The following is a 27,799-nucleotide window of genomic DNA, read 5'->3' on the forward strand; positions in this document are numbered from 1 at the left end:
TCTTGGCCTGGAGTTTTCTGGTAAGGAAAGTTTGGAATTCCAGAGTCAGAAGCTCCTAGAATTATTCAAACTTTGTGATTCTTCTTGCATCAGTTTTTCTTGGTTGTGTTTTTCTAGGGATTTGCCCATTTTCTGTGTTTTCTGGTAGTCTCTTTCAGTCTTTTTCATATCTGCAGGGAAGTGCTTTGCTATTGTTCATACTTCTGAGAGAGCACAAGAAAGCTGGTTTGGGAGTCCTGAGAGAGGTTGGAGCCCAGGGCAGGGATACTGCCAGGCTGGTACTGACATGGAGAGCAAGAGAAAAGGCAGAAGCAAGTTCATCTCGTCTCCCCACTTTGCAGGCTCCCTCCGTTGCCTCTTACTGGAAGAACCCAATAGAACACCGTCTAACAAAAGAAAACCACAGCTTAAAGAGCCCCCACTCCAGCGTCAGGGAGCGGTGGATTTGAAATTGAGAAAACGTAGCTGAATGACCAGCACACCCTCCTGCCTCAGTATTTTCACTGTCCTCTTCATCTTGTCCCACCTGGAGGAGAAATCCTGGGAATCATATTTCTTTTCACTCCTTCGCCCTTGTCTTCTCCTTATTCCTGGAGTATGCTGAGATCGTTTGGGGCTAGGATCTAACTAAACTTTTCCTTATTTCATTTCAAGAATCCTCAGGAACACACTTGTGTTATAACTTACATTCACGTTACCCTTGTGCATGAAGATTTAAAAATAAATATTATGAGATTCACCCTCACTATGAATCACTGCACTCTGTCTTCTCCCTTGGGCCCTTGCTCTGATCTGGCTCTTTGGTAGTGTATTCTGGAGTATTTGCAGAGCGTGTGCAGGGAAGCTCTGCTTCCTGACTGCAGGTCCAATCATCCATTTCTCTGTAGTTGCCTGGTGGAGGATTCTTCATCGGTTCTTTCTTCTCCCTAGCCACTAAATGTTAGCCCATGATCTATTACTTTCCATGATTGCAGGTGAGAAATGTGATATTAGACTGGTTATTTCTTTTTTGTTTGCTTGTTTTTTAGATGGAGTCTCTCTCTGTCACCCAGGCTGGAGTGCAGTGGTGCTAACTCAGTGCAACCTCTGCCTCCTGGGTTCGAGCGATTCTCCTGCCTCAGCCTCCTGAGTAGCTGGGAGTACAGGCATGTGCCACCACACCTGGCTACTTTTTATATTTTTAGTAGAGACGGGGTTTAACCATGTTGGCCAGGCTGGTCTCAAACTCCTGACCTCAAGTGATCTGCCCGCCTCAGCCTCCCGAAGTGCTGGGATTACAGGCGTGAGCCACCACGCCCTGCCCCTAGACTGGTTATTTCTAAAAGCAACGTGTTCTTCCTGGAACACGTTGTCTTGAAGCTTATATGATTTTCCTCCCTATTCTGAAAATTCAGAAACTTTGTGAGGATGTGTCTAAATTCAGCGTGTTCAGAACCTTTCAATCTTAAGACTCGACTGGTTTTGTTTCTTTGGCATTTCTTTGTTTATTCTCTCATACTTTTGTTTTCTCCCTCAAATCCTATTATTTACACAGGATGCCTCCTCCTGCATCCACCCTCCATATCTTGATCTTTAACTCGTGATTCTTAGTTCATTAACTTTCTGTCTTGTGTTATGGGATACATTTTTCATTTTATCTTCCTAAAATCATAATTTGGTTTTTAGTGGGGACTGTTCTCTTATACAGTACCTCTACTAAATTTTTAAATGAAAAAGTCAAGCATTTGGAGTTTCTCTTAGGATCCAGGAACAACAAAACAATAACAAAATCAAGCCTTTTTCCGTCCTGACAGCATTTTTCGTGCTCTAATAATCTCTCTTTATGTGTTCTCATTGTTTATATTATATAGTCTATTTCCGTTTCTGTCATTAGTTCTGCTCTGTAGTAGCCATCTGTTCTAGAATTTGGCTGTCTCCTTCCTTCAAACCACTGTCCCTCTTAGGGGGCACATGAGTTTGCTGTGCTGCCTCGTTTTGGTGGGTGTGGAGTTTCCCCAGTGCTGGTTTGGGCCCAGCTGTAGGCTGTGATAACTAAAACCCCCCCAGGCCATGGTGGATTGATAGAGATGGAGTGGGGCACGATGGCTCATGTCTGTAATCCCAGCTACTGGAAAGGCTGAGGCAGGAGAATCGCTTGAGCGCAGAAGTTCGAGGTTACAGTGAGCTATGCTCTAGCCTGGGTGACAGAGCCAGACTCTGTCTCCAAAAAAAAAAAAAAGAAAAAAAAAGTAGAAGAAGAAGAAGAGTCAGAAGCAGATAGGGTGGGATTGTTGGATTGTTTCCCCTCCGCAGTTGCACTGGCAAACTACACTGTCTCTTCTCCTAATGGTGAGGGTGGGGAATAGTCTTTTCAGAATCAAGTAGAGTTTAATTGTCCTCAGTATTACCTTGCAACTTCTCTTTCAAGTGTGCAGGACGGGCTCCCTCTCATCTGCTCCAGAGCCCTCAGATAGGCCAGCTGACCCTACTGTGGCCTGGGATAGCTGCTTCTCACCCTGGGGTCTGCCAGAGATGCAAACTGTCTCCAGACTGCTTGACTTTTGGTCCATAGATTCTTGCTGGACTCTGGTCTTTGGTGTCAGCTCCTCGTCTGAGCATGACCCTCTATCATAGGCCATGGGGAGCAACAGTGGGTCATCCTCTGGACACACCCCTATACCAGGCATCATCAGTGACCACTGGAGGCAAGAGAACATCTGGCTGGTTGGCCTGAGGCTTTCAAAGCTCATCTGTCCCCTGGCCATCACCATATTGAGACCAGGTATAGCCAAGAAACAGGTAAAGGGCAGACTTGGATGTACTGGAGGAGTCCAGGCAACAAGAACAGACGGGTATGCCTGAAGCCCTCTAGAGCCTCGGATTACAACTTCCTGTCTTCTTCAGGGGCCAAGATTGTAGCACATCGTGGGGTCTCAAGAGTCAGGGATCAGCGACAGGCAATGTGACAGGCATCTAAAATACCGAATTCATGAGGTAGGTGGAGAAGAGATGACTTGCTGGAAACAAGGAACAATTTGAAGAGTGCTGGGGAGCTTGTGATAACCCCTGAGGTCCAGTGTGCAGTGGGAGAAAACTCCTTGATGGAGTATCCTTGATGGATACTCACAATGGACCACTGGCTGAGGATAGGCATCATTCAAGTTAGGATAATGTATTAGTCTGTTTTTGTGCTGCTGATAAAGACATACTCGAGACTGGGTAATTTATAAAGAAAAAGAGGTTTAATGGACCTCTTTTTCAAGCCTCTTAAAAAAGAGGTTAATTTCACGTGGCTGGGGAGCCCCCACCATCATGGTAGAAGGCAAAAGACACGTCTTACATGGTAGCAGACAAGAGAGAATGAGAACCAAGTGAAAGGAGTTTCCCTTTAGGAAACCATCAGATCTTGTGAGACTTACTCACCAGCATGAGAACAGTACGGGGGAAACCTTCCCCATGATTCAGTTATCTCCCATGGGGTCCCTCCCACAACACATGGGAATTATGGGAGCTACAAGTCAAGATGAGATTTGGGTGGGCACACAGCCAAACCATATCACATGATGTCTGTGACATATGAGGATACGTCTTTATAACTTCCAAACAAATCCTGGCTGTCTAACCTACAGACTTGAGCTATCTGGGCAAACCATAGACCTTCCCCCTTTCTCAGGTCCCAGGTAACATCGAAACATCTCTTTGCCTTAGAGAGGGAGGCAGACTACCAACCTGTAGTCTCACATTCTTGAGCTGTAGTCTATCTGAACTTGAGCAGCATTTCATGCTTACATTCAAATATCCGTAGATCTCAGAGACAGGTGGAGTGGGTTGGCACAGCTTCACCAGGTGAAGTCTGTTCCTCTTGTTGGGACTCCTTCGTCTACAGATGTCACCTGGGAAGCTTTGGGGTGGCTTTTGCCTGCAAGTGATATAAACCAATTCACACAAGCTTCAGTAATGAAGGAAGTTATCACGTCAAATGGCAAGTCCAGAGGGGGGCTGCCGCAGGGTTAGCTGGTTCAGCAGCCTTGCACAGTCAAGGACCTAGAATCTTTCCGGCTTTCCCCTCTGCCAGTTTCAGTGTGTTGATTTGGTGGCTTAGCTCTACTCAGTCATGAGACAGTTGCCCCTGCTTGAGGCAGTACATGCAGATGCCTGGTATGGGGGTCCAGTAGAACAGGAAAGTTTTCCTTCTTTTTTTCCTATAACTTCTTTTTAAGAGCAAGTAAACATTTCTCAGATGCCCCCCAAAATATCCCTTGCACCTCATTGGCCAGAGCTAGGTCACATGTCCACTTGTAAACCCGTTGCTTATTGTTTAACCTCCATTTCAATAGGCTGCATTATTTATTTATACATTTACAAAATATCATCCTTGAGTAAGACTAATCAGGTAAAACTGTAAATGGATAATAAATTACAGTGAGTTCAGCAGAATTTCTATAAATTACATCTAATAATCACACCTCAGTACAAAGGATTAAGCATAACAGGTGTATTCACATTACTATGTGAAGTTTCCCAATGAACAGCTTTTAAATATCCAGAATAACCATGTTGAATTAGATAATTTGCTTAGAGGTAAATATGAAAGGAAAATAAATACATAAGAGTATGAACCTCTGGGATAATGATAAACAATTAAACAGCTCAAGAAAATTTCACGGGTACATTTTTAATGACTGGTTGAATCCTAGGAAGTGGTTAATTCATTAATATTTGGTTTCCCAACCACCTGTCTCAAACATGTGGGATTAATAAAGTCTTAAAAAAAAAAAGGCTGGGCACAGTGGCTCACACCTGTAATCTCAGCATTTTGGGAGGCCGAGGCGGGCAGATCATGAGGTCAGAAGATCGAGACCATCCTGGCTAACATGGTGAAACACCATCTCTACTAAAAAATACAAAAAATTAGCCAGGCGTGGTGGTGGGCGCCTGTAGTCCCAGCTACTCGGGAGGCTGAGGCAGGAGAATGGCATGAAGCCAGGAGGCGGAGCTTGCAGTGAGCCGAGATTGCACCACTGCACTCCAGCCTGGGAGACAGAGCGAGACTGCGTCTCAAAAAAAAAAAGTACTGCTTCTCAAAAAGAGTGCCCAAGTTTATCCATGCAGATGAAGGGATGGTGTTGCCAACCTCAAGGGGCAGCAAACCATCAGAAAACCTTTCATGCATTTTGGGTTGTCCTTCCTATGGGGGTTCCCTGGCTGCTGGAGGCAAAGCTGCAGCCAGGTCCGCTGAGACATCACCAGGCGGCAGGGTCCTTCTGCTGTCTTTCTTCCTGATGAATGTGATTCTCACTTGCCTGGGGGGTGTTGGCTGGTTTGTCTTTTATAATCCACATGCTGACATGTGTCTGCCAGGGAACATCTTTGTATTTATAAGGTTGCTATTTTTTCCTGAGGTTACAGAGTCCATTCTGTCTTCCCCGTATCCTGCCTCTTCCTTCCCCAGGCAGCCTTTGTACCTCCTTCTGTCCAGCTGAGATTAAGCTTGTTTATTTCCTGCAGTGCCATTCTTCCTTATTTTCTCTGTTCAAGGCTTTTGACAGCTCTACATAGCAGTCAAAGCATATCATGCAAACTCAAGGAAAGCAGCTGGGGAGAAAATGAAAGTTTCCTTTCACGTTAGGTTTCTGGGGGCTCCCCTCTCAGGGGGCCAGGGACTTCGTAACAAATGAGTTGGTCAGCCTCTCCTAGTGGAGTTGTCACTATGCTGAGCATGATTTACACGTTTTCAGAGAATTGGAGTAGAGATAGGTTTTTCAATGATCTAATAGAACTGAACATGGTAGATTGAAATATTTGTTTTTAATCATGGGTACTTCAGGATCACATATATACATAACTCAGGGTTTTTACTGTGAAATGCAGATACATCAAAACAGAAATGTGAGAATTCTAGCTCAGCACAGGCTTTACTCATTTTAACAGTTTTTCATACTAAGGAAAGCAATGATCACATTTCTGCAATATCTTTTTTTTTTTTTTTCCAGGCGAGCAAAAGAAAGTCTAGATAAGAAATTGGGTTGCCCATGTACAAAGGACACACCACCTGACTTTCTTGCTCCCTCCAGGTAGAAAGATACAACATCATTTCTCATGTTGATATAAAGTTTGTAAAAATAGTTTTTTGGAGGAGTAATAAATTCACTTGTCCACATTAACTAGCATCCCATGTATGTGGATCTGTAGACTTAATTTTAAGATGTCAGTGCTACCCAAATTGATCTACAGACTCAAAACAAGCCCTATGAAAATCCCAACTGAGGCCAGGCGCGGTGGCTCAAGCCTGTAATCCTAGCACTTCGGGAGGCCGAAGTGGGCGGATCATGAGGTCAAGAGATCGAGACCATCCTGGCCAACATGGTGAAACCCCATCTCTACTAAAAACACAAAAATTAGCTGAGCGTGGTGGCACGTGCCTGTAGTCCCAGCTATTCAGGAGGCTGAGGCAGGAGAATCGCTTGAACCCGGGAGGTGGAGGTTGCAGTGAGGCGAGACCATCCCACTGCGCTCCAGCCTGGTGACACGGCGAGGCTCCGTCTCAAAAAAAAAAAAAAAAGTTCCAACTAAATTTTTAGCAGGAATTGACAAGGTGATTCTAAAATTCCTATGGAGATGGAAGGGACCTAGAATAGCCATAATAATCCTGAAAAATAACAGAACTGGAGGACTTACACCTTCTAATTTCAAAACTTACTAACACGGTGCAGTAACCAGGCAGTGCAGCAGTGGCACACATCCACATATGTGATGGGCTGCGGTGTCTCCCCCAGAATTCGAAAGACTCAACCTGAGACTTACAAACTGTGTGTGGAAATAAGTTCTTGAAGTGGATTAGGTTAAAATGAGGCCTTTACAGTGGGGCCCTGATCCAATAGGACTGGTGTCCTTTAGTCAACAAAAGGAGGAAGAGACACCAGAAATGTGCATGCACAGAGAAGGGCCAGGTGAGAACACCTCGGTCATCTGCAGGCCGAGGAGAGAAGCCTCAGCAGGAACCAGCCATGCCGACTCCTCCGTCTCGGACTTGGAGCCTCCAGAACTGTGAGGAATCACTTGGTTGTTGAAGCCCCCAGGCTGTGGCGTTCTGCTTCGGCAGCCCCAGGAAACCAGTGCACACGTAGAGCCGTGGAGTAGAATTGAGAAATAAATTCATACATCTGTGGCCAACCGATTTGCAGAAAAGAGGCCAGGGATATACAGCGGGATAAATGGAAGAGGGTCGGTGCTTCTCCCTTTCCTCTGTGGGTCGTGTTGTTGGGAGTCTCTGGAAAAGTATGAGGCTGGCAAGTAGCAGGAGGCCCAGCGGGTGTTGCTTTTCTGGCCATGGTGCCTCAGAGGGCGCACTGTCTACATGCTGTTGAAGTACCACGAAGGGCCTCTTGCAGCCCGGGCCTCACAGGAGGCAAACTGCTGGCTCTCCCAACCTTGAGGCCTGGCAGCAGTTGGCCTGCCTGTGAGGCTCTCCTGAAGAACGACAGCCTGGAACAGGGCTTGGAGGACTATTCTCAGAAAGGGGACAGCTGTGGACTCTCTCAGAAGGGAGACACAGGCTTCTGCCAGCACAGACCTCACAAGTACCACACCGTCCTTGCTTTTCCCAGGCCTTGGGAAGGGGCAAGCCCTCTTCTCCGCATGAAGTTGCTAAGCTCTCACTTGTGTCTCAGGGAGGGAGGAGCCCTGTGCTGGATCTCTCTTCTGCAGATCTTGGAGAACCCAGAGCCCTGAAAGCATGCTTGCTGTGGTTATTAGTCCAAGGGAGGGAGCTGCGGTGGGGCAGGGGTGGGATCAGAGAGGCGGGGCCTGTGGCAGCCCATCTCCCCAGGACTCCTACAGTCATCTCTTTCTCTCTTTATGGTTGTTATCTCCCTCAAGACCACCAGGTATGCATACATGGGGTCCTTCTTGTCTGCCTTGAATATTTTTATTTTTTCTCTAATGTTATTTTTTTCCATTTCAATGTGTTCGGTTTTCTCATCACCTGTCTGCATTGCCCCTGTCTGGATATTGGCTTTGTCAGCTCTGCTTGTGGACATAGCTCTGTCCTGTGCATCTCTCTCTACTTTAGGCTAAAGCGTAGCCTGGAAGAATGAGGTTTCTGGCATCTTGTGTGGTATCGCAAGTGGTCAAATGCTTTGGGTTAAATATGGAGAACACAGACACTTTAGAGTAGCAGATGCTTTAAGGCAGGGGTCCCCAAACCCCGGGCTGTGAACTAGCACCAGTCCGTGGCCTGTTAGGAACGTGGCCATACAGCAGGAGCTGAGTGGCAGGTGAGTGAGCATTACTGCCCGAGCTCCACCTCCTGTTAGATACGTGGCAGCATTGGATTCTCATAGGGCCGTGAGCCCTACTGTGAACTGCGCAGGCAGGGATCCTGAAACCATCCTCCCACCTCCACACCTTCCGTGGAAAAATTGTCTTCCACAAAACGGGTCCCTAGTACCAAAAAGGTTGGGGACCGCTGCTTTAATTTATATTCCAAGTTGTGTAAAACTCCTTTCTGCAAAGATAAATCACCAGATTAGCTCCTTTATACTTTTTTTTTTCTTTGAGACGGAGTCTCGCTCTGTCGCCCAGGCTGGAGTGCAGTGACACAATCTCAGCTCACTGCAAGCTCCGCCTCCCGGGTTCAAGCGACTCCTGCCTCAGCCTCCCGAGTCGCTAGGACTACAGGCACCTGCCACCAGGCCTGGCTAATTTTTGTAATTTTAGTAGAGATGGGGTTCTGCCATGTTGGCCAGGCTCGTCTGGAACTCCTGACCTCAAGTGATCCGCCCGCCCCGGCCTCCCAAAGTATCAGGATTACAGGCGTGAGCCACTGTGCCTGGCCCATATATACTTTCCATATGGAAAAGCACAGCTCCTCATAATTTGTCTCTCCCTTACCCCTGTTGCCACCAACTGAAATGATGAGCTCATTCCCCAACCACAGAACACTGGGAGGAAACATAACAAAAATGTCACATTGTTTTCAATTCACCTCTCATTATATTCAAAACTCCTCATTATTAACCTTCCCTAGCTCCAAAGTTTCATTTCTTACTACCCTCTTTTCCCCTGAATAATAAGATTGGCTACTGATTCAGCCAGACCTTGTCCACTTTCAAGTGACAGGAACCAACTCAAAGCAGATGAAGCAAAAGGAGATGCTCTAGTAATTCATCATCTCCAGGAGTCTGATCTTGAACTCAGCATCCAGGGATTCAAATGGCAGCATGAAGATTGTTTCCCACGTCCTAGATCTCTTTTGAGTTGGCTTCGCCCTGAGGCAGGTTTTTCAGAAGCAAGGGCCCAGGTGGCTAGGCTTATATCACCCCTCAGCTTGTTAGCGCAGAGGAGCGAGAATATCTATCCGAATATCCTGGAAGGATGCTGACTGAACTTCTGAACCAGTCACTGTGTCTGGCCTGCATCCTGTGCACTCAGGAAAGGAAGGCAGAGCCCTATACTAAGGTCTCTTAAAGGTGGGAAGAGGCTGTTCCCAAAGGGAAAGGATACAGAACAGAGGGGTTAGCAACCAAGCAAACAAAGAGAATCTTAGTGACCACTATCAAGACCGTGGATGTTTGTAATTTTATAACTTAATAGTCCCTAATGATTTTCCAAAGTAAAGGGCCCTGGATATCTGGAAGATGCATTTCTTGAAAAGAGAGTCTAAGACCAGGCTTCCGGGCAAATGGCTGCAATGCTTGGAAAGCACTATCTTACGAAGGCCCACCTCTCCACTCACTTCCACCAGCCAAGGAAAACTCTGTTGCTACTTCATCGAAATACTCATTTATGAGGGACAAAGTGTTATTAGGTAGTCTACCATGTGATCTGAGCAGGAGGGATCTTTGCTATGAATGAATATATGTAACTGTTGTAAATGTGTGGACACAAGGGACTTTATTGCAACCATTAAGATGTCTGGATCACTTTTCCTGCTGTCTACCCACCAAACTAGTATTTGCCTCCCAGCTCCCTTGCTCACATGCTGCACATTGGCCCACTTTCTTCCACTGGAAGAGGCAGAGAACAGCTCATATGTGGTGGCTGCATGCTTTGATCCTTGCCTTTCTCCTTAAAAAGTCCTCACCTGCTTGTAGCACTGTGTTGCTGTCAGAAAAATTAAAGCGTTTTTCTGATTCACAAGAAATACCATGAATGAAGAGGAGAATCTAGTAAATAATAAAGATGATTAGAGTTTCTTGGCAGGCATTTGCTATCGAAAAGACAAAACATTTAATTACTGTAAACATCTAAAGAGCAATTTGTAGTAGGCATTTCCTTGTCCTTTGCACTTGAAATCTTAGCTAGCTTAGCTTTTGCCTCAAAGAATTTTGATTTTTTCTTTTGGGTCTAGTAATAAAAGCATGAAGGTCATTAACATAAAGTGTTTGAAAATGTTTTTCTTTTTTAACCACTTGTCTTTGTGACTTCACTGCCTGAACAGAAAGTCACAAATGCCATATTCAAATCACACTGAATTTATTGAACATGTGAATGTGCATAGCTGCTATGGCATAGTGTCACTTTGAAGTGACACTTCATTGAAAATATATTTTTCATTCATCTCCCAAGCAAGAAAATCAGGGTTGATTTTGATTTTTAAAAGCAAATTAACTTTAATAGCACCTTGATGTAGGTATTTCTTTTCAGCCCTTTTGATTTTTGTGTACATGTGTTTTGCTGCAGTGAACATCTTTCTCATCGTTCTACTGAAAGATGGCAGAATATGCCCAAAATATGCCACTTTGGCATAAGGATTACTTTGAGCTAAAGGCACTTGAAAAATAGCAGATGCAAGAAGGCCATTTGAATTTCCTCTTTTCTTCCTGAAAACAGGCGATAAAAACTCCCATGTGAAAAATAGCTTTACTGTACCAAGAGGAAAGAAACATGACTCAATGCGGAGTCAAAGCCAAGTGAATTCTGTACAAACAACTTTGTTAAAATAATTATCTCCCTTTATCCTCACCACATAATTTACTTTTCCCACAATGACCTCTCTTTGTTCAACCAAATGTAAAAGCATTTAGGTTTTGCGACTTCTTTGGGTCTTCATTTCCCTAAAGAGCGCTCCTATGTCCTGTAAAACTTAAATGAAATTTGAATGCTTTTCTCCTGTTAATCTATTTTATGTCCATTTAAGTCTCAGGTCCAGCTGGGACCCTTTGAGGGGAGGGAAGGTTTTGTCTCCCCTGCAGTATACACAACTTTGTGTAGTCCTCAACTACTTTCCTTAACAGAAATCCCTGGAAAGAAGGAAACTGTGAACTACCCTGCCAGGCCCTGTGCTAGGTACTGGGTAAATCTATCTCACTTAATCTTGGTGCCAGGATTAGGCCTCATTTTGTTGACTTGGAGACTGGAGCGTGGAGGTGTTTCTGTAGCTCTGCCAGTATCATACAGGTTTCTCATGTTAGTTCATCTGATCCAAAAGCCCTTACTTTTTCAAGGACACCATGTCAATGTTTGCTCTGAATCAGGATACAGTTAAAAGCCCAGTCTCTGGAGGCAGATTGGCTGTGTTCAGATCCCAGACCTACCACTTACTTGCTGTAGAACCTCAAAACTTAATAATTTTCTCCTGTGCCTGTTTGTGAGACGAGAAACATAATACATGCACATGCCTCATAGGTTTGTTGTGGGGATTAAATGAAGTCATACCTGTAAACTACCTGGAATAAGGTCTAGTAGTCCCCCCTTATCTGTGGAGGATGTGTTCCAAGACCGTCAGTGGATGCCTGAAATCGTGGACACACAATTAGGTACATTGTGTACCCTAAGTACACAACGTTTTCCCCTATACATAGATGCATACTGTATTAGGCAGGGTTCTCTAGAGGGACAGAATTCATAGGATAGATGTATATATAAAGGGGAGTTTATTAAGGAGTATTGACTCACATGATCACAGGGTGAAGCCCCACAATAGGCTGTCTGCAAGCTGAGGAGCAAGGGAGCCAGTCCGAGTCCCAAAACCTCAAAAATAGGGAATCCAACAGTGCAGCCTTCAGTCTGTGGCTGAAGACCCTTGAGCGCCTGGCAAACCACTAGTGTAAGTCCAAGAATCCAAAAGCTGAAGAACTTGGAGTCTGATGTTCAAGGGCAGGAGGCATCCAGCATGGGAGAAAGATGAAGACCAGAAGACTCAGCAAGTCAAGTCCTTCCATGTTCTTCTGCCTGCTTTATTCTAGCCACGCTGGCAGCTGATTAGATGGTGCCCACCCAGATTGAGGGTGGGTCTGCCTCTCCCAGTCCACTGACTCAAATGTTAATCTCCTTTGACAACACCCTCACAGACACACCCAGGAATAATACTCTGCTTCCTTCAATCCAATCAAGTTGACACTCAACATTAATCAATACACGAACCTGTGATAAAATTTAATTTAGGCCAGGAGCGGTGGCTCACACCTGTAATCCTAGCACTTTGGGAAGCCGAGGTGGATGGATCACTTGAGGTCAGGAGTTCGAGACCATGGTGAAACCCATGGTGAAACCCCATCTCTATTAAAAATACAAAAAAAATTAGCTAGGCATGGTGGTACACACCTGTAATCCTAGCTACTCAGGAGGCTGAGATGGGAGGATCTCTTGAACCCGGGAGGCGGAGGTTGCACCCAGCCAAGATCATGACACTGCACTCCAGTGCAGTGGCAAAAGAGTGCAACTCCATCTCAAAAAAAAGAAAAAAGTTTCATTTATAAATTAGTCACAGTAGAGATTAACAATAATTAATGAGAAATAAAAATGAAATCTTAAGCCCTCCAGCTGACTGAACAGACCCCTTCTTGACCAAGGGGACCCCAGAATAACCTTGGAAACCCTCTCCCACTCTAAATGCCATTAGGCTTTCTTCCCTAAGAGCTAGACAGAAACCAGCCCTTTCAAGACTCCACCACTGGTATCAACCAACCACCTGATGCTACCCCTCCCTTTTGGAGTTTTGGCACAACTGCCCAGCAGTTCTTCCTGGTAAAAGACTGCCAGCCATGAAGTAGTTATGGCCAGTCTATGGAAGACATGCAGTCAGGGTTTTCATGTCCTCTGCTTCACCTTTTGATGTCAGAGGGTCTGAAAACTCCTACCCTGGATCATGCTAACTGCCAGTTTTGGAATATGGGTCCCATGGAGAGGCATGAAGTGCAGTTGTGCATGTGCATGTTTCTCCTTGCATAAACATTCATGACTCCTCCCATAGCTTATTAAATATGTATACTTGGCCACCCCACTCTGCATAGATTCGTGCTCCCTTTGCCCCTCCGTTGAAGTGTCTGTTTCTGGCTTCTAGCATGAGGTTTTGCTTCCCAGCCTTTTGGAATGGCCACCCCACAGACTGTAACCCTTTATGAGAAATAACGCTCTTTCCAAATGTATGAACCTCATCATCCTTCAGTTGACACTAACAATAAAGTAGAACAAATATAATTAGTGTGATAAGTTATACTGTGATTTCTCTCTGAAACTATCTTAATATTTTCAGACTGTAGTTGACTGCAGGTAACTGAAACCACAGAAAGTGAAACTGCAGACATGGAGATGGAGCAGCAACTACTATATAATCATTGACTGTTGTCAGTTATATTATTGTTACTAATGTTAGTATTGTTTTCACCAGTTTCTCCCCAAACATCTATAGCTTCCAGTAGAAATCCAAGGTGGAATATCGGTCTGGATGACTTCTCCATGCAGGGCCTAAACTTCATTCTAATACTCTTATTTTATGTCTGCATTTTCTCACCTGCATTCCTCTGGACAGAGCATAGAGAGATGTTTTGAGACTTAAAAACTGGCATCTCTTCTCCTCTATTTTGAGTAATGACAGTGTGCTATCTAGGTAAGAGTGCTGCTGGAGGACACTGCTGATTTTCACAGTCACGGAGGTAACCTGATTGGTGGACTGCTTGGTGACGTAAGTGAATACCTTAGCAAGAAACAGCATTGAAAAACCAGCCCAATTGTTGACAATAGCTTTTATTTAATTTTCCACTTGCCCCTTATATCTTGGTCGCTGAACTTTTTTGACTCCAGGTAGACCATCCACATCCTGTGGTAGGGACCTTTTGCAGAATTCTAGATGGCAGGAAGCTTTTATGAACCTAAGTCCAAATTTTAATTTGCAAGGAAACTGAAGCAGATGAATTTTCTCATTGTAAAAAAATGAATACCTTGATAATACATTTGTTTTTCGTAGTAGGCCTTTGTCATTAAGCTTGATGCCTGAGGATATAGTTGTATCTTGTGTGGAACAGTAAGTTATTACTCATTGCGTATCAGATTTTAGCATACTCGCATTAGTTCATGGAATATGATTTTACATTTACTATAGCAGTTCCAGTGCCATTATCAGATTGCATTTTCCTACTGAATTACAAACAAATGTGTTATGCTACTAACATTTAACAAAATTTTAATAAGGTTGTGTTTGATGCTATTATTCAGATAATGTGTTCTAAACTGCTTTCCTTTGAATATATTTGCATTAAAGAGGAACTCGATTTGGTTCTTTGAAGAGTTTATCCACTTTCTGGGTAGCTTTAAAAAGACAGGGAAATTCAGTTTCTTCTTTGCAAGTCAATAAATAGAGAAGAAACAAATTTGCTAAGATCTATAGAAGTAATGGCAGCAGCAGATTGCTGATGGTTTGAGTTAATGAAATGACTCATTTTGGCTACTTGAGTTGCACAATTAAAATATACATAGACTGCACACATCATAGATGAGGGATAAATACCCCTGTGTTCTCTTTTCTTTCTCAAAGCTAATATATTATGAATTAAGAAATTTAAGAGATCCACATTATTGCAATTCTTGATCAGTGATGCCCAAAATTAAGTGGTAATCTCTTGAGAGTGCACGTTTGTTTGCAGCATTCCTCTTACGCATTTCTGCTAAAATTGTGGTTGTGAGCCGAAGGCAGTTGTTTTCCAAAGGATAAACTCATTTGACCAAGCTAAAACATTTACTTAATATTGACAAGTTTTGTGTGGTTTTCTCATAGTTGTCTAGCTAAAGGAGTTTGATGCAGAGAATATACATACGGAAATAGTGAAACCGAAGTCCTGCTTGCGCGGAAAGCCTGCAGCAGCCTTTTGTTTTTAACAGACTCCACGGGGCATTAGAGAAAGTAACTGGGGGCAGTGGATTGGAGGGTATGAAATTGAGCGGAGGGACGAAAACTAAGAGCCCTCTGGGTTTTTTATGTCCTTCTGCATTTTGTGTAGAAATAAATGCTTTTACTTCCACGGTCGTACCTTCCTCTTCACCTTTTTTTTCCCCCTCACACATTCATCCTGTGAGATCTTTCCATTTACAAAGGCTCCCGATTTAGAATTAGAAACTCATAATACCATCTGTAAAACTCGTCTGAGCCTGTCTGGTCCTGAATTTAGCGACACACTTGTTTAGGAGTTTCGGTTCTCGTTCTCTGCTTGCATGGGTTAGTAAGAACAACACTTCACTATACTGAAATTCACCGACCAGACCTGCAGGGCTGCACAGAAATCGCTGATCCTTTTGGTAGCCCCCGCAGCCGCGCGGGCGCCCCGCCCAGCCGCCCTGACGCAAGGCGCAGGCTTCATGACGCAGCACGCAGTCTCCGCGACACTGCGCGCCCCTTCTGGGGCCCCGCCCAGTCAGCGGCCTTAGCGGGTCGCCAACCCACAATCCCTGCCGGGGCTGCTTGCTTGCCGGAGCGTGCACCGTACCCGTCGCCGGTGACATGTTGCAAAAACCGAGGAACCGGGGTCGCTCTAGCGGCCAGGCCGAGAGGGACAGCGACTGGAGCCGTGGCGGAAACTCCGGGGCCTCGCGGGCTGGCGAAGACGCCCGGGCCCCTAGAGACGGCTTCGCGGAGGAGGCCCCGAGCACTTCCCGGGGGCCGGGCGGCTCGCAAGGGTCGCAGGGCCCCTCGCCTCAAGGCGCCCGCCGGGCCCAGGCCGCCCCCGCCGTGGGGCCCAGGACCCAAAAGCAGCAGGAGCTGAAAGTGTCCGAACTGGTGCAGTTTTTGCTGATTAAGGACCAGAAGAAGATTCCCATCAAGCGGGCCGACATACTGAAGCACGTCATCGGGGACTACAAGGACATCTTCCCCGACCTCCTCAAACGGGCCGCCGAGCGCCTCCAGTACGTCTTCGGGTATAAGCTGGTGGAACTTGAACCCAAGAGCAACACTTACATCCTCATCAACACCCTGGAGCCGGTGGAGGAGGATGCCGAGGTGAGGGGTGACCAAGGCACGCCCACTACGGGCCTCCTGATGATCGTCCTAGGGCTCATCTTTATGAAGGGCAACACCATCAAGGAGACTGAAGTCTGGGACTTTCTGCGGCGCTTAGGGGTCTACCCCACCAAGAAGCATTTCATTTTCGGAGATCCAAAGAAACTCATTACTGAGGACTTTGTGCGACAACGTTACCTGGAATACCGGCGGATACCCCACACGGACCCCGTGGACTACGAATTCCAGTGGGGCCCGCGAACCAACCTGGAAACCAGCAAGATGAAAGTTCTTAAGTTTGTGGCCAAAGTCCATAATCAAGACCCCAAGGACTGGCCAGCGCAGTACTGTGAGGCGTTGGCAGATGAGGAGAACAGGGCCAGACCTCAGCCGAGCGGCTCAGCCCCATCCTCGTGAAATCTGAGGTGGATTCAAAGGGACCCCTGGGACAAGGGTCTGAGACCCAAAGGCACAGTGCAGAGGAGCGGGGGAAGGGAGAACGAACCCAGGAAGCATATTTCTGTAGCGCTTCAATGTGTGTAGCTTTAGGATGTGTTTGCAAAGTTTTGTTCTTTTAATGTTGTGTTATTGGGTTCCAGATTTTCATCTATAAACAAAGGAGGATGTGTTTTGCTTTGACTTTACTTTTTTTGGTATAAAAACTTTTCCTAACTTAGTAAAACGAATGGAAAACTTGACTATGATCTGAAACAGATATGCGAGAAGGAACACATAAGTAAGTTGCTTTGGTGCCAAGAAAATAAAAAAAATAAAAAAGCTATTATCGGGTCTCTTAAGCACCCCAGTTTGTAAGGAAAAATGAAAGTCTTTATAAAATTAAAAATAAAAACGTAATTGCCTATATCCTTATTACCTTAACCTATTTTATTTTTTCTATACTTCCTACGTATGTAAGTATTATTCATGGTTCCAATGAACGTGATGTATTTTCTCCATATAGCAATTGTTTATATTCATAATTACTCAGCTCTGTGGCTAAACATGCAGCTCCACTTAGTTTTTTTCTACTTGCTACTCTAGTTACTACAATAAATACTGTATTTTTGAAGCACTGAAGCATTGTGTGTTTTTTAAATCGTGGGCCATGAGACAATTTCATGACGAAATCAGCATCTTACAAAGTTTTTGCTACATATGGAGGCCAATGTTGTTTTGTAGAACCTGTTTCACTTGTGTGTGTGGGTGTACAGGATCGTGAGTTAAAATATATTTCTACTGTGGATCCCAAAAAGGCTTATAAAACAATAGCGTAACCATTAACATGCCTGCTTGGGAATCAGACTGCCTGGGTTCAGATCCTGGCCCCACCATCACTAGTATAGGAATTTACGTAGGTTCCTTAGTTTGTATGCAGATGTTTCTTGACCTGTAAAATGGGTTTGGTCCCTGATGTGGAGGAATTTGCTTGTTATTCTTTAATGTTTTTATTTTTTATTCTCAGTCTGGAACTGCCACTTTTTAAATATAACTTTTATCTTGTTTTCCAAATCATTCCTAGGAGAGCAATTACTGGTTCAAAAAGTATATTCCACTAATCTGACTCTATTGTATGGGGAAATAAATATAAGGTGTATGGTGAGTATAGCCCACATAGAACAGTAAGAGCAGGACATAAGATCTACCTCATAGGAAGTTAGGTATAGGGAAAAGGGTGTGGGTCTTGGGGCTGTCTGGCAAACCGCATTTGAATTACGGCTCGTGCTAACTTGTCAGCATGGTGATGTGGTGGTAGGTTTTAAGCTGTCTGAATCTGTTTCTTTATCTGTAAAATGAGAAAAATTATAGCTATATAATAGTTTGTTTTATGGACTAGATGAACTAGAAGAGTTCATAGTCCCAATGTATTTCTCCATTACATGTAGCAGATGCTGTTTTTAATGCAAAGATTCAACACGTTTTATTCAGTGGGTAAGTAAGTATAATTGTTTTGGGGGGGGGGTGCTGCAAATTAACCTTGAAATAAGGCAGATATTTTTCACTCGGGGGGAAGAAGTGAACTTCATCAACACTGGACTGAATGTCATTTAAAAGAGTCTGTAGTGAGTATGGAGGAATGTGATAGGTTACTGGCTTTTAGTTCATTCTGTTGAATTGGGATTTGCATTTGTTTCATCAGTGGAAGATGTTTGGTCCTTATAGGCATTTCTTCTTGATCTGCATTTTATTTCAGTGTATAAATTGCTTCCTGCCTCCTGGCCCCCTTACCTCCCTGACTCAGCTTTCTCCTCCTCGTGCCCTCTGATACTCACATTCTCACCTGTATAGTAAAAATGATTGCCCAGCAGTCACCACCGGTTATATCTGAGGCAAAATTCCCCCCGCTTTTCTCAGAGGTGTTAACAATTCACCATCGATAATCTTGTTTCAAATTTCAAAATATGAAACATCAGAGGCCACACCAAGGCCTCATATCTTTTCCTCCTCACCCTCCCCAGAGATAACAGAAGTCTGCGGCTATCGGGCTGGTGTATGACTTCATAATTTTACTACACAGGTATAGATACATAACCAATATAGAGTTTTATTGTGTGGGCTTTCATGATTTGTATAAGCGATATTACGTGTGTCTTTATGCAACTTGCTGTTCTCACTCACCATTATGTATTTGAGATTCAGCCATGTGGATATATGTAGACCTGATTCACTCATTTTAATTGTTCTTTTATGGGGGAAAAATAACTTTATCCATTCCTTAATGGCTAGACAGTTAAGGTCTTTGCAGTTCTTTGAGATTTGCAGGCATCGTACAGTACTTCTTTAGGCACATGTGTGAGTTTCTCCAGCCAGAAACAAATGGAGCAATCAGGGACTTTTGCCAAACTGTTCTTGAGCTTGTGTCAAGTTACACTCCTACCAACATTTTATACAGTTTTGTTTTGTTTTTGTTGCCAGTCCCTCAACCTTCACCCACTGTGAACACTTGGCCTTTTCAGTATCTTTTCAGCCATTCTGGTGCAGGGTGGAATGATAATTTATTACGGTATTAACTTGTACCTGTTGCTTACTAGTGATATTAAGTATCTGCCTATCTTTTACTCTCACTCCTTTTTGACTGTCAGGTTTCATGTCTTAGACCCATTTCTATTGATTTGTAAGACATCTTTATATGTTCTACGTGTTAATCCATGGTCTGCTCTATCTAGTGCCAATACCTTCTCCCACATTTTCACTTCTTTTGGTCATACAGATCATTTGACCTTAATGTGTAACAATCATCAGTGTTTATAAGAGCTACATTTGTGTATAGTGCTGTAAAAAATTCCCCTAATCCTAAAATTGTAAAGATGTTTTCTGCATTTTTTCCCTAAGTGTTCAAAGTTTTGATCTGCACATTTTATGCTTTTAATCTGCTTTTGTGTATGATGTGAGGTATGGAAATCGTTTTTGTATTTTTCCTATATAGATAGCCTAGCACCAATTTTTCATCATTTATTCTTTCCACACTGATTTATGACACTCAGTATTCTATAGCAATGTCCATATATAGATAAGTTTATGGATAAGACTGAATTGGTTTCTTTGGTATCCATTTGCAAATACCATACTATAATTCTTAATTCTTTTTTTTTTTTTTTTTTTTTGAGACGGAGTCTCGCTCTTGTCACCCATGCTGGAGTGCGGTGACTCTATCTTGGCTCACTGCAATCTCTGCCTCCCGGATTCAAGCGATTCTCCTGCTCCTGCCTCAGCCTCCTGAGTAGCTGGATTTACAGGCACTTGCCACCACACCCAGCTAATTTTTGTACTTTTAGTAGAGACAGGGTTTTGCCATGTTGGCCAGGGTGGTCTGGAACCTGACCTTAGGTACTCAGCCTCCTAAAGTGCTGGGATTACAGGCATGAGCCACTGTGCCCAGCCTATAATTCTTTAGCATCATATGTGTTTTCTTTTTTGATTCTTAAAGGCTTTTAGTCTTTTTTGCATTGGCTGAAAATGCAGTATCTTATTGAAAAGAAGCAGTTACAGCAGGCTGTAAAGATGTTTCTGATTCCTTATTCTTGATTTTAAAGGAAATAATGTTTAACTTTTGCCATAGAGTGTGGTGTTTGCTGTTAGAGTTTTTTTCCCCTATAAATACCTTTTATTGAGCTATTTATTTACCCCTTCAGTCCTAGCTTGCTTAGAGAGGTTTAGAAAAACTATGAATGACTTTGGATTTATATATGCTCTTTATTCACCTGATAATATGATTAAAATTTCTTATTTACTCTGTAAATTTGTTTTTTGGGCATATACTTTGGTATAATAACACATAGAGGTTTCTGATATCTAAACATTCTTGCATTTTAGAGCCAAACACTTGTTGATAAAATTTTTAAATACATATAGCTCAAAATATATAATTTTGCATCTTTTGACATAAGGGGGTTTAGTCTTTAATTTTCATGTATTATCATTTTTGAGGTCATGCTAATTTACTTAGAGATAACCTTAAATTTACAGAAAAGTTGCAAGCCCAATGCAAAATAATTTGTTCCCTGAACTATTTAGTTACGATTCTTTAGTCTCCTTCCTATTGCCAATAGTTCCTCAGCCTTTCCTTGACCATCATGACCTTCACTTGGAGAATACAGGCCGCTTTCTGTAGAACATCCTGCAGCTGGGGTTTGTCTGCTGTTTCTTCATGATTGGATTTGAATTATGCATCTTTGGGGAAAATATCACAGAAGCAGTCCTGTGTTATTTTTGGATCCTATCAGGTGACACAAAATTTCAATTTGTCCTGTTATTTTGAAACTTTGATCACTTTGGTTAAGGTGTCATGTGCCTTCACTGCGAAGTTTTCTCCTTTAAGGTAAATAACTTGGGGGAGATACTTTGAGACTTTGTATAGACCCATGGGTCTCTTATCATTAACTTATTATCTAATCTCTTATTATCATTACATATTCCGATACTCAAATTGTCACTGATTTGGTCAGTGGGAGCCCCTTAAAGCTGGCGTTTGCATCTTTAACATGCCCCCAACATCATTTATTATTTCCTTACTTGATAGCACCAAAAGAGAGGGAGTTCTGTCTTTTTTTTTTTTTTTTTTTTTTTTAGACAGAGTCCCGCTCTGACACCTAGGCTGTAGTGGATTGGTGCGATCTCAGCTCACTGCAATCTCCGCCTCCTGGGTTCAAGCGATTCTCCTGCCTCAGCCTCAGGAGTAGCTGGGATTACAGGTACCCCCCACCACACCCAGCTAATTTTTTTGTGTTTTTAGTAGAGACGGGGATTTCACCATGTTAGCCAGGATGGTCTCCATCTCCTGACCTCGTGATCCGCCCGCCTCCGCCTCCCAAAGTGCTGGGATTATAGGCGTAAGCCACCGTGCCTGGCCAGGAGTTCAGTCTTCAGCTCTCCTGCCCTAGACCTGGAATTAATCCTTTCCCTAAAGAACTCTGGTTTCTTTTTGTGGAGAATGGAATTGAGAAACAAAGTTGCATTTTCAGTAGAGACAGGGTTTCACCACGTTGACCAGAATGGTCTCGATCTCTTGATCTCGTGATCCGTCCGCCTCGGCCTCCCAAAGTGCTAGGATTACAGGTGTGAGGTGGCATGCGCCTGTAGTCTCAGCTACTTGGGAGGCTGAGGCAGGAAAATCCCTTGAACCCAGAAGGCGGAGCTTGCAGTGAGCCGAGATTGTGCCACTGCACTCCAGCCTGGTGACAGAGCGAGACTCCGTCTCAAAAAAAAGAAACAAGGTTGCTAGGTTCGCTCATGCCTACTGGGAATATCATTGCTCCCAGCCCTCTAGGTGATGCAATTATAGGATATCTATCCATCAGTCATCTACACAGCACTGAAGACTATGAGATTACCTTAGACTGCCATTTGCAATACAGCACCACTGTGTGTATTCTGGTTTGAGAAACTCAGCGCCTATTATCTTTACCATATTTCCTTATTTGATTAATTCCCCTTGTAAATAACCAATCCACTATCCTCGCTGCCACTCCGTCCCACATGGGTGCGCTTAGCTTCCCACCTGGGCTGCGATGTCCCCCATAACTGGCTTGTCTGTGCAGTCACCCTTGTCCCGTTGCTAGAGCTTTCACCCCACTCAGGTGACCTTGGCCTCTCCCAGGACATGGAACTTGTTCTGTCCCACTTAACGGCTATTGCACTGAATTGCTCAAGAAATAGAAAACCTTCTGGTCTTATAAATGCATTGGGGAACTTGCCTGTTGCCCTATTATCGGAAGATTAGATGTTTTTGAAAGTTTGAAACAGATCTACCCGTGAAACGCTGTGGGCCTGCTGCTTTTTGTGGGTAGAGTTTTACTGATATTTTTCTCAAGATTATGTTCAGGTTTTTTGTTCTTTTGAAATTGGTTTTGGTCACTTGTATTTTCTAGAAGATATTTTCATATATTTTCTGATATAATTAGCAGAAAGCATTTCTTAGTATTGTCCTTTGTGCAGTGAGCCGAGATCGCACCATTGCACTCCAGCCTGGGTGACAGAGCGAGACTCCATCTCTAAATAAATAAATAAATAATAAAAAATGGTGATTCATCTGTACCATGAAGTATTAAGCAGTTGTAGAATGGAATAGGGTTGTGTGTTCTTATAGCAAGATCTTCACTATATTAAGTGCAAAAAAAGTAAGTGAAGAAAATGTGTGTATTATGCTGCTGTTATATACTTTTATTTTAAAAAGATGTAAAGATAAAATATAAAATTAAAAAATAAATGCTTACCTATTAAAAAATAGAAGGGAGGAAATAGAGTGGAGGAACAGAATAAAGGCTAGACTTACGTGAAGATTCACTTGTAGACCTGACTTTAGAATCATTTTATATAATTATAAATGAAACTCAGTTTTAGAAACAATTCCTAAACAAGAAAAAATGAAATAAAAGGAATGAACCTGGGTTCCTGATCAGTAGCATAACCACACATAAAGGAACCATGTGAGTTTAAAACACCATAATTTGACTATTTCTGATAGAATGTACTGTAAGAATAAAAAGAAATATAAATCTTAAACTATTTTCAGTCATTTTTTTTGGCAGTTGTACTGGCATTGTTATTTTGAGACGTGCGTGGATATTGTGAAATTAAATCCAACAGATTAATTATATTAAGAAATAGTTTTTGGCATGGTTGAAAGGAGATACAGATGTAAAATTAATATGGTTACATAAAAACCTTGTAGTTTTGTTTGCAGTTTTTTTGTTATGTATGACTATATTTATTTTAAATTTTAGATTCAGGAGGTACATGTACAGGTTTGTTACATGACTATGTTGCATGATGCTAAAGTTTAGGCTTCTAATAATCCCATCACCCAGTTAGTGAGCACAGTACTCCAATAGGTGGTTTTTCAGCTCTTCCCCTCAACCCCCGCTTGGAGTCCTTAGTGCCTCTTGTCCCGATCTTTGTGTCTGTGTGTACCCAAAGTTTAGCTCCCACCCTGTAAGTGAGAATATACAGTATTTGGTTAGACTCTCTCTGTCTAATGACGCAGATGATTAAAACGTAACAAATGTGTTTAAGTTATTGGCTCACAATGGCTCAAACTCACTCCCCTCTCCACTAAACAGACAAAACAGTATTTCATGATATTGTTAATTTTGGAGGATGCTAGGGAACCAGCTTTTTTTTTTTTTTGAGATGGAATCTCACTCTGCTGCCCAGGCTGAAGATCTCAGCTCGCTGCAACCTCTGCCTCCCGGGTTCAAGCAATTCTCCTGCCTTAGCTTCCTGAGTAGTTGGGATTACAGGCACGCAGCACCATGTCCAGCTAATTTATATATTTTTAGTAGAGACGGACTTTCACCATGTTGGTCAGGCTGGTCTCAAACTCCTGACCTCATGATCCACCCACCTTGACCTCCTAAAGTGCTGGGATTACAGGCATAATCCACTGTGCCCGACCAGGAATCAGCTTTTTAAAAAAATAGACATGTGTCAAAGACTATGTCTAACTCATTATTTAATGAGGAAATCAGTAAGAAGTTACAAGCAGTTGAAAGGCTAATTCAAACACTGCACACATATAAGCAATCAGGAATGCTGAAATAAATTTACAAATAAATGTAAAAGTGGTCAATATCAGTGGGGCAATAATCAGTTACATGCTACGAGACAAAATTCCTTTACATTTGTATCATCAAGAATCATTTGCACTACTATCAGTTTTATACCACTGTCAGCTGATAAACTATCAGTTTTGCAGAGTTTTGAAATAGCATAAAGACATTGTAAGGCAGAAATAACCCTGAAGTGTGCATTAGACAGGATATCCAGTGACTTATTTTTGCTCTTTAACAAGTTTTAATGCCACTCTCCCTGCCTCTTGATCAGATTAATCTTAAAGGTTATTCTCCATCACAAAAAGGGTCTTTCTTCTTTAGATTTGGCCTAATTATTTACATAGATGCAGAAAGAGTGCTAATTAACCATATAGACTTCGTTGAGTTTATTTTGCAGTTTAAAATTATTTTAAAACCTGGAAAATAAACAGAGTTGAATATATATCCTGCTTTTCCTATATGAACTATACCTCAGGGTAACAAAACAGTTGATGAGTAAAAGTCTGTCTCTATATGTATTCTTATTCATAAAGAAAAAATGACAGAGTGAGACTAGCACTATTTTGGAAACCCTAATAAATTCATGAGTCTAAGTCATCATTAAAAATGGCCGCTAACATCACAAAAAGAGAGAAAATATTGGCCAGGCGCGGTGGCTCATGCCTGTTATCCCAGCACTTTGAGAGGCGGAGGAGGGCAGATCACAAGGTCAAGATATCGAGACTGTCCTGGCCAACATGGTGAAACCCTGTCTTTACTAAAAATACAAAAATTACCTGGGTGTGGTTGTGCGCACCTGTAGTCCCAGCTACTCAGGAGGCTGAGGCAAGAGAATCGCTCGAACCCGGGAGGCAGAGGTTGCAGTGAGCTGAGATTGTGCCACTGCACTCCAGTGACAGAGTGAGACTCCATCGAAAAAAAAAAAAAAAAGAAAAGAAAAAAAAAGAGAGAGAGACAATATTTGCCTTTTATTGATCTGAATTTGGCCAAAGCTCCGTATTTAATCACCAAATTACAAGAAATACAGAGGGTAGAGAAAAGTTAAATGACAGAGGCCTACAATCAGAAAGTTTAGGCTGTAGGAAACTCTATAGGACAAATGAACTGGTTTCTTCAGTAAATTTCACAGAGGAAAAAGTGGATGGGAAACCCACAGACTGTCTAAGATTCCTAACAGCCAGTTGTACCACATGGACCTGCTTTGTATCCTGTGTAACCTAATTCAAAGTGTGAAAAAATTTAGACAGTTAGGGAAATGTGAACTCAATATCTGATGATATTAAGGAATTTTTATTTATTACAGATATGATGATTATTTTAGCTATGTTTTCAGAAAGCTTCTGAATTCCTTTAGAAATATTTAAGGGTAAAATTTTATGATGCCTGGTATTGGTTGCAAAATAATCCAGATGGTAGGGGCCATAAATGAAGCACAGTTGGCTGTAAGTGGATTAATTATTGATATTGGGTGGTGGGCACATGTGACTTCATTATACTGTTTTCTTTGATTTTGCATGTGTATGAAATTTTCTGTAATAAAAATTAAAACAAACCTAAAGGCCTTCTAATAAGTATACTTCTTTCACTTGATTTCCTTTAATAATGTATAACTTGTTACTCTTAAGAGTATATAATGCAGCGTCTATAATGCAAGTTTAACTCCTTAAATATTTTATCATAATAGGTTTTAAACAAAATCATGGTAGCTTGCTATGGCTTCCTACAGATCTTACTTTTTCTATTTCGGGTCATATGAATTTGGAAGTTTGAGAAAGAACCTACCACTTTCCTTTAAAACACATACATGTTATTCATGTAATTATGTGATCAACTGTTGTGTAATAAATGAAAGCTGTCGTAAGGCCATGTCATTTTTCCTTTGAGCCTCTCCAAGTGAATAATCAATTTCTTGTTTGGTTTGTTTCCAGATAACCTTTTTCATGCTGCTTTCTGCAGTGTGTGTAATGCTGAATTTGGCTGGTTCAATTCTCTCTTGTCAGAATGCTCAGCTAGTCAACTCCCTAGAAGGCTGCCAGTTGGTAAGTAATGAAATGCAAACCCTTTCATAAAGGTCATAGGATTTGATTTTGCATGAGAGCAATTTTTAAAATATTTTATTGTATTCTTAGGTTCTCATGTACACTGTCAATTCTGATGTTTTCTAGTTTAAGGTATTTAGGTTAAGCTGATTTATTTCTATAAATTAGATAATTTGCTTACTGATGTATAAGTAGTACAATTAAAAGTTGTTCTACTTGTAAATCAGCTACTAATAGTATATTTTTAAGGATCACAATGTGTTGCTATTTTGGAATAAGTATCCTTAGTAACTATTATATTTTAGCATTTGTTGCATTGATTCTTATTTGTATTGAATTTTTAAAAATCAATTTGCAAGTCAATTTTAAGTGCTGATGTACATATTATGCTGGATGACAGATATATCAAAACAATGTAGTTCTCATTTTTCAATTAAAAATAATTGTCTTTCAGATCCAGGAAAAGTGTAGACACTGTGCTATGTACATTGTAGAATAGAGGTATTCAATCTCATGGCTTCCCTGGGCCACGTTAGAAGAATTGTCTTGGGCCACACATAAAATACAGTAAAACTTGCGATAGCTGATGAGCTAAAAAAAAAAAAAAAAAAAAAAAAGCCACAAAACAAACTCATAATGTTTTAAGAAAGTTGACGAATTTGTGTTGGGCCACATTTAGAAAATTGTAGACAGTGTGCTGTGTACATTGTAGAACAGAGGTATTCAGTCTTTTGGCTTCCTCGGGCCCCGTTAGAAGAATTGTCTTGGGCCACATATAAAATACACTCATACTAGCAATAGCTGACTAGCTAAAAAAAAATAAGTCAAAAAAATCTCATAATGTTTTAAGAAAGTTTACGAATTTGTGTTGGGCCTCATTCAAAGCCATCCTGGGCTGCACGCAGCCAGAACTTGTTGTAGACAAGCTTGTTGTAGATCAACAACTTGTTTGTTGGATAGAACTATCATTTCAAGATAACTTAGCTCATGGTACTATAATATGTACATCTGGCTGTGACAGAAATTGCAGTGTGTTTGGTTGCATTCTGGTATGAATATACTTAAACTCCCGATAGGACTGTGGCTCCTGGGTATGGAGACATGGGCCTTTATTTCTTTGTGTTGGAAGCAACAGCAGGCTACCTTTCAGAGCCATGTCCCTCCACACTTGCCGTCGGCCTGCTCTGCCTGTGGCTATGATTCTGAGAAGTGATTGCTGAATTATCAGAAGCTTTTCTGCTGTGGGACCATGCCTGCTTGGCTTGGGACCATGTTGTTTGGATTCACAGGGCAGCCACTGGGAAGCCTGCTGCTCTGCTCTCTGTATTCTTATCTACGGAAGCCAGCAGGACCAGTGTCAGTTGGCACAGTTTCAATGCTGAAGTGCCCACTGAGTTACAAAAATGAATTGTTGGAGCTCCATCTTGTTATTGTCTGTTGAATGTGGCCTAGAGAACATTGATCAGATTTCCTCCCTGTATCATGTGCACAGAAGTATTCTTGGTATATGGTGTAGACCC

The 27,799-nt window shown here is 42.4% G+C and overlaps 2 protein-coding genes across 3 annotated transcripts in view; both read left to right on the top strand.

The window, feature by feature from the left end:
- The window catches only part of FAM189A1 (family with sequence similarity 189 member A1), a 466,288-nt gene that overhangs the window by 311,634 nt on the left and 126,855 nt on the right, over positions 1 to 27,799 (top strand). For both annotated transcript variants that reach the window (XM_033190738.1, XM_033190739.1), the window contains exon 3: positions 26,169 to 26,279. In XM_033190738.1, coding sequence (XP_033046629.1) covers positions 26,169 to 26,279 — 111 coding nt within the window. The remainder of the gene's footprint in view (positions 1 to 26,168; positions 26,280 to 27,799) is intronic.
- Positions 15,166 to 17,266, top strand: NSMCE3 (NSE3 homolog, SMC5-SMC6 complex component). The gene has a single exon (XM_033190740.1). The coding sequence runs from the start codon at positions 15,695 to 15,697 to the stop codon at positions 16,607 to 16,609; it is 915 nt and encodes a 304-aa protein (XP_033046631.1). The 5' UTR covers positions 15,166 to 15,694; the 3' UTR covers positions 16,610 to 17,266.

The sequence above is a fragment of the Trachypithecus francoisi genome, unplaced genomic scaffold (genome assembly GCF_009764315.1).
Source record: "Trachypithecus francoisi isolate TF-2019V2 unplaced genomic scaffold, Tfra_2.0 Lachesis_group3, whole genome shotgun sequence".
Lineage (NCBI taxonomy): Eukaryota > Metazoa > Chordata > Mammalia > Primates > Cercopithecidae > Trachypithecus > Trachypithecus francoisi.